This window comes from Oncorhynchus mykiss, chromosome 29 (genome assembly GCF_057628025.1).
Source record: "Oncorhynchus mykiss isolate SJ-2025 chromosome 29, ASM5762802v1, whole genome shotgun sequence".
Taxonomy (NCBI): Eukaryota; Metazoa; Chordata; class Actinopteri; order Salmoniformes; family Salmonidae; genus Oncorhynchus; species Oncorhynchus mykiss.
Window position 1 is genome coordinate 31,031,440 of NC_143050.1, and position 17,676 is coordinate 31,049,115.

At 45.3% G+C, this 17,676-nt stretch overlaps 2 protein-coding genes across 3 annotated transcripts in view; both read left to right on the forward strand.

Moving 5' to 3' along the window:
• Positions 1–225: 225 nt before the first annotated feature.
• LOC110509725 (small nuclear ribonucleoprotein Sm D3) lies at positions 226–3,501 on the forward strand. The gene is made up of 4 exons (XM_021590790.3): positions 226–296; positions 2,650–2,788; positions 2,923–3,115; positions 3,259–3,501. Exons 2-4 carry the CDS (start codon positions 2,663–2,665, stop codon positions 3,324–3,326), a joined length of 387 nt encoding a protein of 128 aa, XP_021446465.1. The 5' UTR covers positions 226–296; positions 2,650–2,662; the 3' UTR covers positions 3,327–3,501.
• A 448-nt stretch (positions 3,502–3,949) lies between these two features.
• Positions 3,950–17,676, forward strand: part of LOC110509723 (calcium/calmodulin-dependent protein kinase kinase 2) — a 31,510-nt gene continuing 17,783 nt past the window's right edge. Inside the window, exons 1-5 of one of the 2 annotated variants that reach the window (XM_036968329.2) lie at positions 3,950–4,407; positions 10,184–10,752; positions 12,170–12,217; positions 13,339–13,392; positions 14,417–14,468. In XM_036968329.2, coding sequence (XP_036824224.1) covers positions 10,252–10,752; positions 12,170–12,217; positions 13,339–13,392; positions 14,417–14,468 — 655 coding nt within the window. In that variant the 5' untranslated portion in view covers positions 3,950–4,407; positions 10,184–10,251. The remainder of the gene's footprint in view (positions 4,408–10,183; positions 10,753–12,169; positions 12,218–13,338; positions 13,393–14,416; positions 14,469–17,676) is intronic. The other variant, XM_036968328.2, reaches the window with a different exon arrangement.

Below are 17,676 nucleotides of genomic sequence, written 5' to 3' on the forward strand. Positions count from 1 at the left end.
TTCATTTGTTTAAACACGTTAATCGAAACACGTTAATTAGTTTTTTTGTTTTACAGTAGGGCCATCTGTATTGAAAGAAGTGGGGTATGTCGAGAAAGACAGCAAGTCCCATGAGGCATCACTTCATGTTTTAACCGGAAGCACTTTTTTCTTCTTCCTTTCTCAAGTTGCATTCTGGGTAGTTGGAAAACGCACAAAGTATTCTCGCTGCTCGTTCATTCATTCGTCGCACGTTGGGTAAGCTTGAAATACAGAATACGGAACTCAAGAAAGAACAACTTCGTTCCCGTTGAAAGGTAAACAAAATACCATGTTGAATGTTTGCATTAGTTCATGTAGGTAGTTAGTTACCTGTTGTGTTAGTTGCTAGATTACTTTTACTATGAGCGAGGCCGACACACCCACCCTTGCTAGCATGCTGGACCCACATTATTAGTATTATTTTTTATTTATTTAACTAAATTTGACAATGACCGCCTACCCCGGCTAAACATTCCACTAACCCGGACGAGGCTTAACTAATTGTGCACCGCTCTATGGGACTCCCGATCACGGTTGCGGTTGCGAACCGGTTGCGAACCAGGGACTGTAGTGATTTTTCAAGCACTGAGACGCAGTGCCTTAGACCGCTGCGCCACTCGGGAGCCTATAAGTAACTACGTTTGACTGTTTTTAAAGTCCTATTTTTATTTACCTGGCTCAGAAATTAACTATAAACGTTGTTACTGAAACTCCCTTCTATTTTCAGTAGAATTGAAAAGGTGTGTTACTTTGTTTACAATGTAGGCCAAAACATAAGGCCATGCTCAGATTCAGTGTTGTAATAGTCACATGTGCAGGTGTGATTGCAGGGTACAGTGAAAATTGTAGGCTTCGAGCTCCAACATGTAGGACTAAATAACTAGGTCTATGGGGAATTGAATACCATTGCCACAGTAATTGAAAGCCAGGCCAGGTGCCAATACAATTGCAAAGAACTGCTACAGGTAGCAGGAAACTGGGAAGGAACCACTCAAGTACATCCTCTGGTTGGCCAATTACAAGTTCAGTGCATCTCATTTTAACAATAGTCCAAGGCTGAATCAGGCAAGGCATACCATTGCCAACAGTGGAGACAGATCTTGGACTGGGTCAGCAAGGTGAGTGCATGAACTGAAGACCACACATCGCAGGGGTTGGTTTTCCAGATAAAAGGTAAACGTGGGGCATTGCAGTGTAGGTGAGGCAGGGCAAACCGAAGGACTCTGGCTGAGCACAACCAGGGGTAAGGCAGAGCAGATCAAGCACTTTATATATAGTTGAAGTCGGAAGTTTACACACTTAGGTTGGAGTCATTAAAACGAGTTATTCAACCACTCCACAAATTTCCTGTTAACAAACTATAGTTTTGGCAAGTCGGTTAGGACATCTACTTTGTGTATGACACAAGTCATTTTTCCAACAATTGTTTACAGACAGATTATTTCACTTATAAGTCACTGTATCACAATTCCAGTAGGTCAGAAGTTTACATGCACTAAGTTGACTGTGCTGTTAAACAGCTTGGAAAATTCCAGAAAATTATATAATGGCTTTAGAAGCTTCTCAGAAAAAAAACAATAGTATGCAAGTATAAACACCATGGGACCACGCAGCCGTCATACCGCTCAGGAAGGAGACGCGTTCTGTCTCCTAGAGATGAACGTACTTTGGTGCGAGAAGTGCAAATCAATCCCAGAACAACAGCAAAGGACCTTGTGAAGATGCTGGAGGAAACGGGTACAAAAGTATCTATATCCAAAGTAAAACGAGTCCTATAGCGACATATCCTGCTCAGCATGGAACACGCCCACTGCTCCAAAACCACCATAAAAAAAGAGGCTACGGTTTGCAACTGCACATGGGGACAAAGATTGTACTTTTTTGAGAAATGTCCTCTGGTCTGATGAAACAAAAATAGAACTGTTTGGCCATAATGACCATTGTTATGTTTGGAGGAAAAAGGGGGAGGCTGCATGCTGAAGAACACCATCCCAACCGTGAAGCACGGGGGTGGCAGCATCATGTTGTGGGGGTGCTTTGCTGTAGGAGGGTCTGGTGCACTTCACAAAATAGACAATTTGTGGGCAGAACTGAAAAGGTGTGTGTGTGTGAGCAAGGAGGCCTACAAACCTGACTCTGTTACACCAGCTCTGTCTGGAAGAATGGGCCAAAATTCGCCCAACTTATTGTGGGAAGCTTGTGGAAGGCTACCCAAAACGTTTGAGCCAAGTTCAACAATTTAAAGGCAATGCTACCAAATACTAATTGAGTGTATGTAAACCTCTGACCCACTGGGAATGTGATGAAAGAAATAAAAGTTGAAAGAAATAATTTTCTTTACAATTATTCTGACATTTCACATTCTTAAAATAAAGTGGTGATCCTAACTGACCTAAGATGGAATTTTTACTGTGATTAAATGTCAGGAAATGTGAAACTGCGTTTAAATGTTTTTGGCTAAGGTGTATGTAAACTTCCGACTTCAGCTGTATTATATATGTATGGTAGGCTAATCTAATCCTTTCCATTTTACTCAAACCAAATGCTGTCTCTTATACCTTTTTGTATTGTGATGGGTGCCAATTGATTTCTGCAGACAATGAGTCTACCTTGTCTCTGTTTCTACAGGACCCTTGGAAATATGTCCATTGGCGTGCCCATCAAAGTTCTGCATGAAGCAGAGGGCCACATTGTGACCTGTGAGACCAACACTGGTGAAGTGTACAGGGGCAAGCTCATTGAGGCTGAGGACAACATGAACTGCCAGGTAGGTCTTCTGATTGCCTTTAGCGTTCAGACAAATGATCTTGTTTTAGGGTATATTTGTGAGCTCATCTGTATAGGAGGGTTGTGTTTGTCCCTTTTTGAGTTGTGTTGTAAGTGTATGTCGCTTCCTTTCAGATGTCCAATATCACTGTGACGCATCGGGATGGCCGTGTAGCCCAATTGGAGCAGGTCTATATCCGGGGCAGCAAGATTCGCTTCCTGATCCTACCGGACATGTTAAAAAACGCCCCTATGTTAAAGAGCATGAAAAACAAGAACCAGGGATCTGGAGCAGGAAGGGGGAAGGCAGCCATTCTCAAAGCTCAGGGTGAGTGCTGCTGCTTCTACATGCACCTATGGCGAATGAGGCAATTGCTCATTTGCGCTCAACTAAGGATAAAATGTTTTTTTTTAAATGCAATTAACTGCTAACTTCTGTGCATCTTTGACTAATTGTCTTTTTTTCTGCAGTGGCTGCAAGAGGACGGGGTCGTGGTGGAGGGATGGGAAGAGGAACCATTTTCCCGAAAAGGCGGTAGTATCTGCGTTGGTTAGTTTAAAACGATTGCATTGTACAGTTTCTTTTTATCTTTAGAGAATTTGGTACTCTACTTGATCTAATTATTTTGCTAGCCTTTTAAAAAAAAATCAAGACCTGCTTTTTGACATTGTACTTTTTCTTTTTTCTTAAATAAATTGTTCTGTCAATTTGAATTGCCTTTGGTCTCAGTCTAATTCTTATCGTGTGCTTTGTAAACAGTGAAATGCTTATTTACTGGCCCTTTCCAACAATGCTGAGAAATTGAATGAATAGAAAAATAACGAGGAATAAATACACAAGGAGTAAGGACTATACATGGGACTATACATGGGGTACCAGTACTGAGTTGCTGTGCAGGGGTACAAGGTAATTAAGGTAGATATCTACATATAGGTAGGGATGAAGTAACTAGGCAACAGGATTGCTAATAAACAGTAGCAGCTGTGAAGGGTCAATTCAGATAGTCCGGTTACTAATTAGCAGTCATGGGGTGGTAGAAGCTGTTTAGGGTCCTGTTGGTTCCAGGCTTGCTGTGTGGTACCAGAGTGAACCGTCTATGAAGGGGAAGCGGCTTTGTCATGCCTTCACGACTTTGTGGACTTTTGAGTGATTGTGATGTGCACTGCAACTGCTTTTTGGTGAACGGCTAACTATACAGTTAGCATTTTTCCCATTATTTTACCTGGTTTTCTGGGTCGTCAAATATCGTTTTTGTACCACATGGTGGCGCCAGAATGAATCAAGGCTACATTATGCTTCTATGCCAAGAAAGCCCAATGCCATGCAAAGTTAGTGTTAACTATGCTCCGATAATTGGGGGTGAATATCTAATTTTCCTTTTGTGAATATTCAGGGAGGGATACTGTCATATGGTCCACGACCTACAGCGTTTCACCCACTGGCCACACGGTTTCTGCCCAGCTGGATTGGTTCTTCAGAGGATGCTCGCCACCTATCACGATGCTTCGTTCAGTTTCTTCACGTCGCTAGATATTTTACCAGCAACATCAACACTATTTCATGCAGAGTCCGGTGGCTAGCATACGGAACGCCCTTAGTTCATAATTGCCCCCGAAAAGGTAAGTTTCAGAGCAACGATTAGATGGTAACGTTATTTCTACCATGCGTCACGTTTGTGGTCGAGAGATTGTTTTTTTTTTTTAAAGCGTGAGCGTTGCTTCCACTAATCTTCGTTTAGGTTAGCAATCTAGCTAGCGATACATAGTTTATGCTGTAGCTTGCTAGTTTAATGTAAACCGTTATCAATGTGAACCTTCCAGGGGGCCTTTGATGTTCCGGGTGTGCATGCTTTTGCGTTATTCATCGCCCTTGTCTCGCGCCCAGGACATTCTCTATCCGCTCATGAACATTTTAGCCTGCAAGCTCGATTTACTTTAAGATATGTCATGGAATTAACATTAGTTTGTGTCTACTGATTGCTTTGATGTGCTAAATGACGTTCCCCCGACTGTCAGGCGACTGGGGTCCTATATGTTTTGTGTATGTACAGGCCATCGGGAACATCTTCGGCATTGAAACATCTGGTTACCGACGATAATAATTGTGGGTTTGCAGAATAACGTTGACATTGATGCAAATGACTTCCTATTCAATTGAGCACTGTCCATATCGATAAGTCATGACAGCTATGGCCATATCGTCATGATACCAAACTTTCCACGTGCACTCTTGCAGCATCTCTGTTTGGTCAAATGTATACCAAATGGGCCTAATAATCGGCACCATCAGTCCCATTGAGACCTCTGCATAAATAGCATAGTACAGCAGCTGTAGTCTGCTTGAGAGAGGAGACTCGTTTTGCCATTCACAGGCTTATCTGGTCTCGGACTATCTACAGATCAGTGACAGGGTTGATCTGTAATGATGCTTAGAATACTCCTCTGCTCCAGATGGCATTGTGTTGTTGCCCTCAGAGCAGCATCTGTTTGTTTCCAGGGCTGGAAAGAAGCTGCTTCTTCAGCGATCCACCGTAATGAGGGATCACAGAAGTTTAATGGCTTTAGCCTCAGATCTCTAGGAGCAAGGTAGTAAGTTGTCTGTCTTTGCCTGCCATGGACTCCATTATAGCTGCCTTGACAAAAAGTGACAATGTGTAAATAAGTAATCTTGCTAATTGTGTGTGAATTTCTCAATCACTGACTGTGTACATTAGCATCTCAAGCAAGTGGAAATAGATGGCGAGAAACAGGTCAAGACCCATCTGAGATCCAAGTAGGTCATGGGTAGTTGACCCCACTCCATTCTATTATAGGTTCAAACACAGTGGGTTAGGCAGGCTAGCTTGGCCTACATCTTGGGTCACTTCTCACCAAGTTTCTCTCCTCAAGCTAAATCAAGCTATTGTGGAACAGTGTGGGTACATTAAAAGAGAGAGGTTCCCAAAACACTAAATATGTTGTGATTAGGGTTGCAAAGGGTTGGACATTTTCCGTGGGAAGTTAAGCCCTGGAATGTTTCTTAAATTCATCGAAAGTTAGCTTATAACAGTGACATTTTTTTGTGGGATACACATAAGGCAATTATAGGTATTGTGGCATATTTTGGTTAAACTATCCCCAAATCAAATGGAATTGCACCCCTCTGCATGCCCAGTGCATTCTTCCATCACATGTACAGCTGATTCTCAAGATCTTGCAACCTAATGAGATGCTATTGAGCCCACACTACTACACTGTCTGAGCCAAGGACGACATGCATTCTGGTAAGTTTTGATGACCAAATTGGGTGGGGTGAATATATTTTATATGACATACAAAGTGTGTAAATCATTTCTAACTTGTTAACAGTCCCTGCTAGTTAGTTTTTGCTACAATGTGGGTTTTAGCTTGCTTGAGCCTGCTAACTGAGGAGTGTTAATTCACCTTTTTCCATACATGTTTCATTTAAAAACATTTATCTTACAAAGGAGTTGTTTTAATCTAACTGCTTAACTATTTATCTGTACACGGAATTGTATTTTTTTTAACACTTCTAATCTTTACAGGAAAATGCCACAGGCTTTATCTGATGTGTGGAGACATTTCACTGCAGCTAATGTAGAAGGAAAATCTGTGTACATTTGCAAATACTGTACCAAATCAAATGTGAAGAATGCAACAAAGATGCAGAATCATCTGGCCAAGTGCATAAAGTTCCCTCACCGCTCACAACAAGCAACCTCTGACACAAGTCCCTCTACATCTATTCGAGGTGAAAATGATGAATCAGACACCATATCGATAGCAACAGCTCATGGTCCTCCTGTAATCAGACGTTTATTTGACTCAATGGAGGAACGTAATCAGAGAAATGCTGATGAATGTCTTGCTCTAGCTGTGTATGCAACTGGTTCACCTCTGATGCTCACAGGCAATGTGTATTGGAGGAGATTTCTGAATGTTCTTCGCCCAGCATACACCCCTCCAACCAGACATGACTTATCTATTAATTTGCTGGATGCAGAGTTCAAGTGCAGGTCAAGCAAATCATAGAGAAAGCAGACTGTATTGCAATCATCTCTGATGGGTGGTCGAATGTTCATGGGCAAGAAATAATTAACTACATCTCCACCCCTCAACCAGTATTCTACAAGAGCACAGACACAAGGGACAACAGACACACCGGTCTCTACATTGCAGATGAGTTGAAGGCAGTCATCAATGACCTTGGACCACAGAAGGTATTTACACTGGTGACAGAAAATGCTGCAAACATGAAGGCTGCTTGGTCTAAAATGGAGGAGTCCTACCCTCACGTCACACCCATTGGCTGTGCTGCTCATGCATTGAATCTGCTCCTTAAGGACATCATGGCACTGAAAACAATGGATACACTCTACAAGAGAGCCAAGGAAATGGTTAGGTATGTGAAGGGTCAAGTTATAGCAGCAATCTACCTCACCAAGCAAAGTGAGAAGAATAAGAGCACCACATTGAAGCTGCCCAGCAACACCCATTGGGCTGGTGTTGTCATCATGTTTGACAGTGTTCTGGAGGTGAAGGAGTCTCTCCAAGAAATGGCCATATCACAGTCTGCCGATATGGACAGCCCAATCAAGAGGCTCCTCCTGGATGATGTATTTTGGGAGAGCGTGGTAAGCAGCCTGAAACTCCTGAAACCTATAGCAGCAGCCATTGTACGGATTGAGGTAGACAATGCCATCCTGTCTGATGTTCAGACTCTGCTTGCAGATGTAAGAGAAGAAATCCGTAATGCCCTGCCCACTTCAATGTTGCTCCAAGCAGAGGAAACTGCTGTTCTGAAATACATCAAAAAGCGTGAAGACTTCTGCCTGAAGCCCATATACACAGCAGAGTACATGTTGGACCCCAAGTATGCTGGCAAGAACATCCTGTTTGGTGCAGAGATCAACAAGGCCTATGGTGTCATCACTACCATGTCTTGCCACCTTGGCCCGGATGAGGGCAAGGTTCTTGGCAGTCTGGCAAAGTACACTTCCCAGCAAGGGCTTTGGGATGGAGATGCAACATGGCAGTCGTGCCAACATATCTCATCAGCTACCTGGTGGAATGGACTTTGTGGATCTGAGGCTCTTTCCCGTTGCCTCCTCCATCCTCCAAATCCCACCAACATCAACCACCTCAGAGCACAACTGGTCCTTGTTTGGGAACACACACACACCAAAGCACGCAACAGGCTGACCAATATAAGGGTTGAAAAATTGGTGACCATCTGGGCAAATTTGAGCCTTTTTGAGCCTGACAATGAGCCATCCTCAACAAGGTTGGAAAGTGACAGTGAAGATCAGGCCTCAGAGTCTGATGTTCAAGAGGTGGGCATTGAGGAGGTCCAGGGAGAAGACATGGAAGCCTGAGAGGAAGACAGTCTAGAACCTGAAGCTTTTGTTATCATTTTACAGATGTATGCTGAAACTGTTTTTGGGAGATGCGAAGGATCATTGGGGATCATTCAATATTCCCTTTCTTTTGTTGTTCAGTGAAACCGTCCCATGTGAGGAGTCAACTCATTTAACTAAAGTTACATTTGTGACTAAATATTTTTTTTTATTTCTATTGGAAGGATTTAATCGTTTGCAATTATGTCTACTGATGATAAGGTAAAAGGTTTGGTTGGTTGGGTTGTGTATCGGAGGACGCATGGCTTTCGACCTTCGCCTCTCCCGAGTCCGTACGGGAGTTGTAGCGATGAGACAAGATAGTAACTACCAGCAATAGGAAACCACACAAAAGGAGGTAAAAAAAATAAGAGGTTTATGTTTGTCTCCATATGATATGGTAAATATATCCAATGCAAAAAACATCTACAGTTAAATGGAATTAAGTATTAATGGTATTAATAATAATTTGACTATAATCCCGTTAATTCCCACGGAAAGTTTCCACCTCAAAATGAGCAAACCCTTGTTGTGAAGCCATTCATATGATGTTAGGTTGCACAGGACATTCCTATAATGTTGACAGAACACCTGGTATAAGTTCTTTAAATTAACCTATGGTAGTTGTCTGGGATGTTGCTAGAATATTCCTTGTGATATTCACATAGGTTGCACAGTTTAGTTTAGTCAACATGGGAGGGAACAGTGCTCTGCTCTGAAAATAATGAAGGGGCACTTCGTTGTTTATTCTCTGTTGAAACTGGCCCCTGTTTGATATTGTTATTGTGTTGTTACTTGGTAACGAATGACGGAGGAAGATTCCCAAGGGTTCCACGTCATGTTCTGGATATGTTCTGGATCTCTCTTCTTCAAAAAAGAAACACACAAGAATCACTGCTCCAGCCTGTATTCCCCTGGTAACACTGGGGCCACTAACTTTTTCAGTTAGTGGCACCGGCCCATGATTAAACATTTTGTTGCTGCGTCACACAATATAAAAAAGCAGTAATCACCTTGTAAAGTTACTCACAGTGAAATAAGCAGTTGAAGCAACAACAGAGTGTTTCCCTGCCATTGTTTCGGTCAGTAGAAAGCTGAGGAAAGAGGCTGGAGAAGTTGGAGTCAATTTCAATTCATGAAGTACACTGAAAATCACATTTTCAATGTTTTTTAATTGGAATTGAGGTTTGGTTTACTTTCTGAATTGACCCGGAATGGGGGGGGGAGGGGAGGGGAGGGGGGGGGGGGGTGAATAGAAGTGGTGTGAGGCAGAGCAGGAGAGACACAGAAGACAGAGATTATACAGAGGCAGCTATAGGGAGTTACATGAATAGAGAAAATGTGAAAGAGATTCCAGGAGAGAGCTTAAGCAATTCACTCCCAGAAGACTGTGGTGGTAAAGAAAGATGGAGGGATGTATAGAAGAGATAGATAGTGTGGAGGTAAAGGGGGGGGGGGCGAGAGTCAAGGCCACCTGGATGGGGTGTCTCTTCCCACACGCCATCTTCTCGTTGTGAACTTGGCTGGGGGATGAGAGTGTTTTTCCTGTCGGCTTTGACTTCACAGTCTATGGGGCCCACTCAGTTCGCACACACTGAGCGCCAATCCCCTCAACACCATGTCAGGAATCAACCTGCCGAGAGAAACCGCTCCGTCTTTACCACCCTTGACGGGCAGAGTCAACATCAGAACAGATCATGGACCCAGATTGGGTTGTGAACAGGGGGGTGTACTTGAGATAGAGGTAAACAACCTTGTTTGGCTGGAATAGATAACCTAACCCCCTATAGAGACTGATTCCTGCCCTGTTTTGAAGTTGTTAGCACATGGAGAAGCAGTATGCTAGCAACGTTGCCTAGCCTAAGTTCAAACAGCTGTAGGTTGATTTGGTTCTGAAGAATGTTTATGAAGTTGCTTTGTGTTTGCGTCATCTTGTTAGGATTTGTTTGTTGGCACCTCAACTCATTTTTATGGTTTTTATTTTGTGTTTTTGCCTTTAGTGCTCTGCTCTCCTGAGGTAGACCACTGATGGAGCAGCGACATACAAGCCCTGGGGACAGTCGTTGTCATGTTTCCATGCGTTTCCTCCTGGCCCTCTGCTGAGCCCCCGTCGCCCTGCGGTCATGTCTCCCTGCCCACACACACTCACACACAGCCCCTGCCTGACCTACTGTGCAGCTGCCCTGCCCCGCAGATGAACCCTCACCCCGTCCCAGACTACATGGAGTCCCTTATCGTGGTGACCGAGTACGAGCCCAAGGGAGGTGATGAGGTGGAGGACATGGAGTGCTCTGAGACGCCCTTCAGAACCCACTCCTGCGACCTGCTGTCCCACTCTGTGGGCCACCCCGAGGCCCTGTCCCCTGAGCTCCAGGGGCACAGGGGAAGACTAAACCTGTCAGACCGGAAGCTGTCCCTGCAGGAGCGCTCCCAGACGGCCTCGTCCCCCAACGGGCGCTACATCTACCCCTCGCTGCCCTACTCGCCCATCACCTCGCCCCAATCCTCTCCACGGCTGCCCCGTAGACCCACCGTGGAGTCTCACCGCGTCTCCATCACTGACCTGCAGGTAGGCAATGCCGCCACAGCCCTTCTGCCTTTTAACCCCCCCCCCCTGGTCTTTGGAATAAAAACACAATTTTGTGTTAGTCAAACTCTATGAACACACATCAGCTGAACTTGTGTGTTTGTCTCCAGTGGTAAATGAAGCAGCATACTGGTATAAAGGTTGAGCCTATGTGAAGGTAAGGTCCATGGTGTTAGTAGATGCCAGCTCACTCCCCAGTAGATCTCAGAAGCTTGGTCCAGTAGACTCCCTGTAGAGATGTCCTGTGTCCCAAATGGCACCCTATTCCCTGCACAGTGCACTACTTTTTACCCGAGCCCTATGGGACCTGCTATTTGGGATGCAGACATGGGCTGCATTCCACACACTTAAAGGCACACCCTCCTCCACTTACCCTCGCCTTATGGTCCTTGGGGGAATCCCTGCCGCCATCTTTGCCATCGGTCCAAACAATTAGCCAAGCAAGAAAAGTTGGCAACGAAAGCCCCTCAGCCCTCGTTTGTGATCGAGTGTTGGAGTGCACATTTCTTTTCACTCCGGGGGCCTGAAACGCCCCAGAATTATATTGGTCATGATTGGACATCTGCTAAGAAAAGTCATTCAACACGTAAAACCAACATCAATATGGAGAAGTCAACATACCAGTCTAAGTAAAAACAAATTGTACTACTAATGCACATGCTGGCACAAACACGTCTCGTAAAAGTAATGGTGTTTTTGTTTGGTTGGCTTTTGGAAGCGTTATCTAGCCCATACAACTTTCCCTGACATCACACTTATACGTTGTCATTTCCGATTTACCTGATATGGTCGGATGGCTAGTTTTCGATGCCTGTGGAGGTGTCTTCTAGCCAAGATATGAAATTCAATCATAATTGACTGTAGCGCATGCAAAGCAGACACAATAGCTACCGGGGGGTTCCATGATGCCTGGATGAAAAACAACCGTGGGACGAGTGAAGAATTTCCTGGGCGAGGGCGGTCCATTTAAAATGAATGAATTCCTCCCTTGCACTGCAGGTGTAACTCATCATAACGTCGTCAGAAGTGTCCACCTAATTTGAGGGCTGATGGGAGAAGGTGTGTCTTTCACATGTTTGGAATGCAGGCATGATCTCTCAGCTTGCTAGGCTGTTACCCTGCTCCCCGAACACCCCTAGACTTTACAGGATAAAAACCAACAGAACCCATTACTCATGAATGGTACAGGCTTATATATATTTTTAATGTTTAGTCATGCTGACCTCTGGTAGTTTGTTTTCCAAGTTGAAACAAAAGGAAGGTTTTGTTAGTAAACGTATTGCTTTTACATGGATTGTTGGTTCTCCTAATGCTACACCTCGTGTGGTTCTGGCAGATTAAGAAAATGCATTAGTCATGCAAAGACGTCAGCTTCTCTCTCTTTCTCTCTCTCTCAAAGGACTGCGTGCAGCTCAACCAGTACAAGCTGAAAGATGAAATCGGAAAGGTACTGTTGTCACTCCTCAAAGCACTTCACCATTCCTCCACCATTCTCCTCCACCATTCCTCCACCATTCTCCTCCACCATTCCTCCACCATTCCTCCACCATTCTCCTCCACCATTCCTCCACCATTCTCCTCCACCATTCTCCTCCACCATTCTCCTCCACCATTCTCCTCCACCATTCCTCCACCATTCCTCCACCATTCCTCCACCATTCTCCTCCACCATTCCTCCACCACCATTCCTCCACCATTCCTCCACCATTCTCCTCCACCATTCTCCTCCACCATTCCTCCACCATTCCTCCACCATTCCTTCACTATTCCTCCACCATTCCTTCACCATTCCTCCACCATTCCTTCACCATTCCTCCACCATTCCTTCACCATTCCTCCACCATTCCTTCACCATTCCTTCACCATTCCTCCACCATTCCTCCACCATTCCTCCACCATTCCTCCACCATTCCTTCACCATTCCTCCACCATTCCTCCACCATTCCTCCACCATTCCTCCACCATTCCTTCACCATTCCTCCACCATTCCTCCACCATTCCTTACTGTGCGTGTTTAAAAAGTCGGAGGGGATCATTAAGGACACGGTTGCCGTCATTCTCACTTCTCCCTGCCAGCCTTGTCCTCATTTCAAATTGCCTAAAATCCGTGTCCCAGGGAGAGTTAGAGGAGGATGAGAGGCTGGTATAAATAGCCCGAGTCTCCTCTCCTCTCTCCTCTCCTCGGGCAGAGTGGGTCTGTTCTGTGTGAAGCAGTAGACAATGGGAGCCTCAGGATGGGTGAAGTTGGAGAGAGAGTTCTGCCTGCTGTCTAAAGTGTCTGTGTGCGTGTACATGTGCGTGTACGTGTGTGGTGGAAGGGGGCGGGTAGATTTAAATTTTTACTGTACTTGATTTGAAGCAGCTGGTTCTCATTGAGAATACTCGGCCCACACATTTCCGGTGGGTCAGCTTGGGATAGCTATTGTGTGTGTGTGTGTGTGTGTGTGTGCGTGGGTGGGTGTTTGTGTGCGTGTGTTCTTTTGAGTGTGTACTGTAGGTTTTTATTTGTGTGGATGATTGACAGCTACTGAACGTCACACTGCCTGTGCTCTCCTGTTCTCTGACAAGGGCTCCTATGGTGTTGTCAAGCTGGCCTACAATGAAGACAACAACACTTATTACGTGAGTCCTGCTGGCCATCTTACACACACACACACACACACAATGGCGATTTTAGCATGTACAGTTTACATACAGTTTACATACACCTTAGCCAAATACATTTAAACTCAGTTTTTCACAATTTCTGACATTTAATCCTAGTAAAAATTCCCTGTCTTAGGTCAGTTAGGATCACCACTTTATTTTAAGAATGTGAAATGTCAGAATAATAGTAGAGAGAATGATTTATTTCAGCTTTTATTTCTTTCATCACATTCCCAGTGGGTCAGACGTTTACATACACTCAATTAGTATTTGGTAGCATTGCCATTAACCTGTTTAACTTGGGTCAAATGCGTCGGGTAGCCTTCCACAAGCTTCCCACAACAAGTTGGGTGAATTTTGGCCCATTCCTCCTGACAGAGCTGGTGTAACTGAGTCAGGTTTGTAGGCCTCCTTGCTCGCACACAAGTTTTCAGTTCTGCCCACAAATTGTCTATAGGATTGAGGTCAGGGTTTTGTGATGGCCACTCCAATACCTTGACTTTGTTGTCCTTAAGCCAGTTTGACACAACTTTGGAAGTATGCTTGGGGTCATTGTCCATTTGGAAGACCCATTTGCGACCAAGCATTAACTTCCAGACTGATGTCTTGAGATGTTGCTTCAATATATCCACATAATTTTCCTGCCTCATTATGACATCTATTTTGTGAAGTGCACCAGACCCTCCTGCAGCAAAGCACCCCCACAACATGATGCTGCCACCCCCGTGCTTCACGGTTGAGATGGTGTTCTTCGGCTTGTAAGCCTCCCCCTTTTTCCTCCAAACATAACGATGGTCATTATGGCCAAGCAGTTCTATTTTTGCTCCAGCCATTACCACGAGCCCGTCCTCCCCAGTTAAGGTGTCACCAACCTCCTGCGATATGCACGGGTTTGTAGCATGTAACGACAATCCCCTTTACTGTACATCTCTCCATACTTTGATGTCAGACCTCTTTCCCTCTCCTCCCTCTCTCCCTCCTCCTCCCTCTCTCCCTCCAGGCGATGAAAGTGCTGTCCAAGAAGAGGCTGATGAGGCAGGCAGGTTTCCCACGTAAGTACTGAGCCTGTGGCATATGGTCAATCCAGCAGGGAACACATAGACTATTCTAGGACACTACAGTGAGACTGCTGTAGACCAGTGGTCACCAACCTTTGCTGAGTCCAGATGCAAGCCAAGATCTACCGCTCAGATAACAAAACATGTACCTATTGAAAACAGTTTTGTAGCAATGAGGTTTGTAGTAGGCTACATCACTGCGTGTTGGCTGTGCTTGAATTACCCTGCCAATGTTCTTCTCAGACCATTTTGAGATTATATTTAAAAAAAAATGTAGATACATGACCATGATCATTTGTTGTATTACTTGTGAAGCACAGCTGAGTGAGCAATATCATTGGCTTTTTATGTAATTTTACTGGACTGATGGCCTGCATCTCATGGTCAGTCTGAGGGGGAAGGGAGCAGCGATGAGGCTGCCTGTCACCCGACGCACCGTCCCTCCTCTCTCCCCCCTCTTCTCTCCCACCTCTCTCGCCCCTCTTCTCTCCCACCTCTCTCCCTCCTCTCTCACCCGACTCACCGTCCCTCCTCTCTCACCCGACTCACCGTCCCTCCTCTCTCCCCCATCCTCTCTCCCTCCTCTCTCACCCAACTAACTGTCCCTCCTCTCTCCCTCCCTCCTCTCTCCCTCCTCTCTCACCCGACTCACCGTCCCTCCTCTCTCCCTTCCTCCTCTCTCACCCAACTCACCGTCCCTCCTCTCTCTCTCCAACGAGTACAACCATCACTGCAGCTGTATGAATGCGTACAACCATCACTGCAGCTGTATGAATGAGTACAACCAGCCGACTCACCGTCCCTCCTCTCTCCCTCCCTCCTCTCTCCCTCCTCTCTCACCCGACTCACCGTCCCTCCTCTCTCCCTCCCTCCTCTCTCCCTCCTCTCTCACCCGACTCACCCTCCCTCCTCTCTCCCTCCTCTCACCCGACACACCGTCCCTCCTCTCTCCCTCCCTCCTATCTCCCTCCTCTCTCAACCGACTTAACGTCCCTCCTCTCTCCCTCCTCTCTCACCCGACTCACCGTCCCTCCTCTCTCCCTCCTATCTCCCTCCTCTTTCTCTCCTCTCACCCGACTCACCGTCCCTCCTCTCACCCGACTCACCGTCCCTCCTCTCACCCGACTCACCGTCCCTCCTCTCTCCCTCCTCTCACACGAGTCACCGTCCCTCCTCTCTCCTTCCTCTCACCTGACTCACCGTCCCTGCTCTCTCCCTCCACTGAGAAAAGGTGACACAGTCTTTCAGCTGATGGCGAATCTCAAGTCGCACAGCATTATTTCTGCCTCATGCCCTAATTCATGTTAGTCCGATGTCCATATAAAGTGAAATATTACTAAATTTAAAAAAGAGACAAGCCGCTAATAATAACAATGCAAACTTATGGCAACACTTTGTTGTACTCATTCATACAGCTGCAGTGCTGGTTGTACTCATTCATACAGCTGCAGTGCTGGTTGTACTCATTCATACAGCTGCAGTGCTGGTTGTACTAATTCATACAGCTGCAGTGCTGGCTGTACTCATTCATACAGCTGCAGTGCTGGTTGTACTCATTCATTACAGCTGCAGTGCTGGTTGTACTCATTCATACAGCTGCAGTGCTGGTTGTACTCATTCATTACAGCTGCAGTGCTGGTTGTACTCATTCATTACAGCTGCAGTGCTGGTTGTACTCATTCACACAGCTGCAGTGCTGGTTGTACTAATTTACACAGCTGCAGTGCTGGTTGTACTCATTCATACAGCTGCAGTGCTGGTTGTACTCATTCATACAGCTGCAGTCCTGGTTGTACTCATTCATACAGCTGCAGTGATGGTTGTACTCATTCATTACAGCTGCAGTGCTGGTTGTACTCATTCATACAGCTGCAGTGCTGGTTGTACTCATTCATACAGCTGCAGTGCTGGTTGTACTCATTCATACAGCTGTAGTCCTGGTTGTACTCATTCATACAGCTGCAGTGATGGTTGTACTCATTCATTACAGCTGCAGTGCTGGTTGTACTCATTCATACAGCTGCAGTGATGGTTGTACGCATTCATACAGCTGCAGTGATGGTTGTACTCATTCATACAGCTGCAGTGATGGTTGTACTCATTCATTACAGCTGCAGTGCTGGTTGTACTCATTCATTACAGCTGCAGTGATGGTTGTACTCATTCATACAGCTGCAGTGATGGTTGTACTCATTCACACAGCTGCATTGCTGGTTGTATTCATTACAGCTGCAATGCTGGTTGTACGCATTCATACAGCTGCAGTGATGGTTGTACTCATTCATTACAGCTGCAGTGATGGTTGTACTCATTCATTACAGCTGCAGTGATGGTTGTACTCATTCATTACAGCTGCAGTGATGGTTGTACTCATTCATTACAGCTGCAGTGCTGGTTGTACTCATTCATACAGCTGCAGTGATGGTTGTACTCATTCACACAGCTGCATTGCTGGTTGTATTCATTACAGCTGCAGTGCTGGTTGTACGCATTCATACAGCTGCAGTGATGGTTGTACTCATTCATTACAGCTGCAGTGATGGTTGTACTCATTCATTACAGCTGCAGTGCTGGTTGTACGCATTCATACAGCTGCAGTGATGCTTGTATTCATTCATTACAGCTGCAGTGATGGTTGTACTCATTCACACAGCTGCAGTGATGGTTGTATTCATTACAGCTGCTGGTTGTACGCATTCATACAGCTGCAGTGATGGTTGTACTCATTCATTACAGCTGCAGTGCTGGTTGTACTCATTCATTACAGCTGCAGTGCTGGTTGTACTCATTCATACAGCTGCAGGGATGGCTGTACTCATTCATTACAGCTGCAGTGCTGGTTGTACTCATTCATTACAGCTGCAGTGATGGTTGTACTCATTCATTACAGCTGCAGTGATGGTTGTACTCATTCACACAGCTGCAGTGATGGTTGTACACATTCATTACAGCTGCAGTGATGGTTGTACTCATTCACACAGCTGCATTGCTGGTTGTATTCATTACAGCTGCAGTGCTGGTTGTACGCATTCATACAGTTGCAGTGATTGTTGTACTCATTCATTACAGCTGCAGTGATGGTTGTACTCATTCATTACAGCTGCAGTGATGGTTGTACTCATTCATTACAGCTGCAGTGCTGGTTCTACGCATTCATACAGCTGCAGTGATGGTTGTACTCATTCATTACAGCTGCAGTGCT

Excerpts from the sequence above, each read along its gene's own strand:
- LOC110509725 (XM_021590790.3), top strand. The coding sequence starts at position 2,663 with ATGTCCATTGGCGTGCCCATCAAAGTTCTGCATGAAGCAGAGGGCCAC. Across the intron at positions 2,789-2,922 it reads AGGACAACATGAACTGCCAG|ATGTCCAATATCACTGTGAC; the intron begins GTAGGTCTTCTG and ends GCTTCCTTTCAG. Across the intron at positions 3,116-3,258 it reads AGCCATTCTCAAAGCTCAGG|TGGCTGCAAGAGGACGGGGT; the intron begins GTGAGTGCTGCT and ends TTTTTTCTGCAG.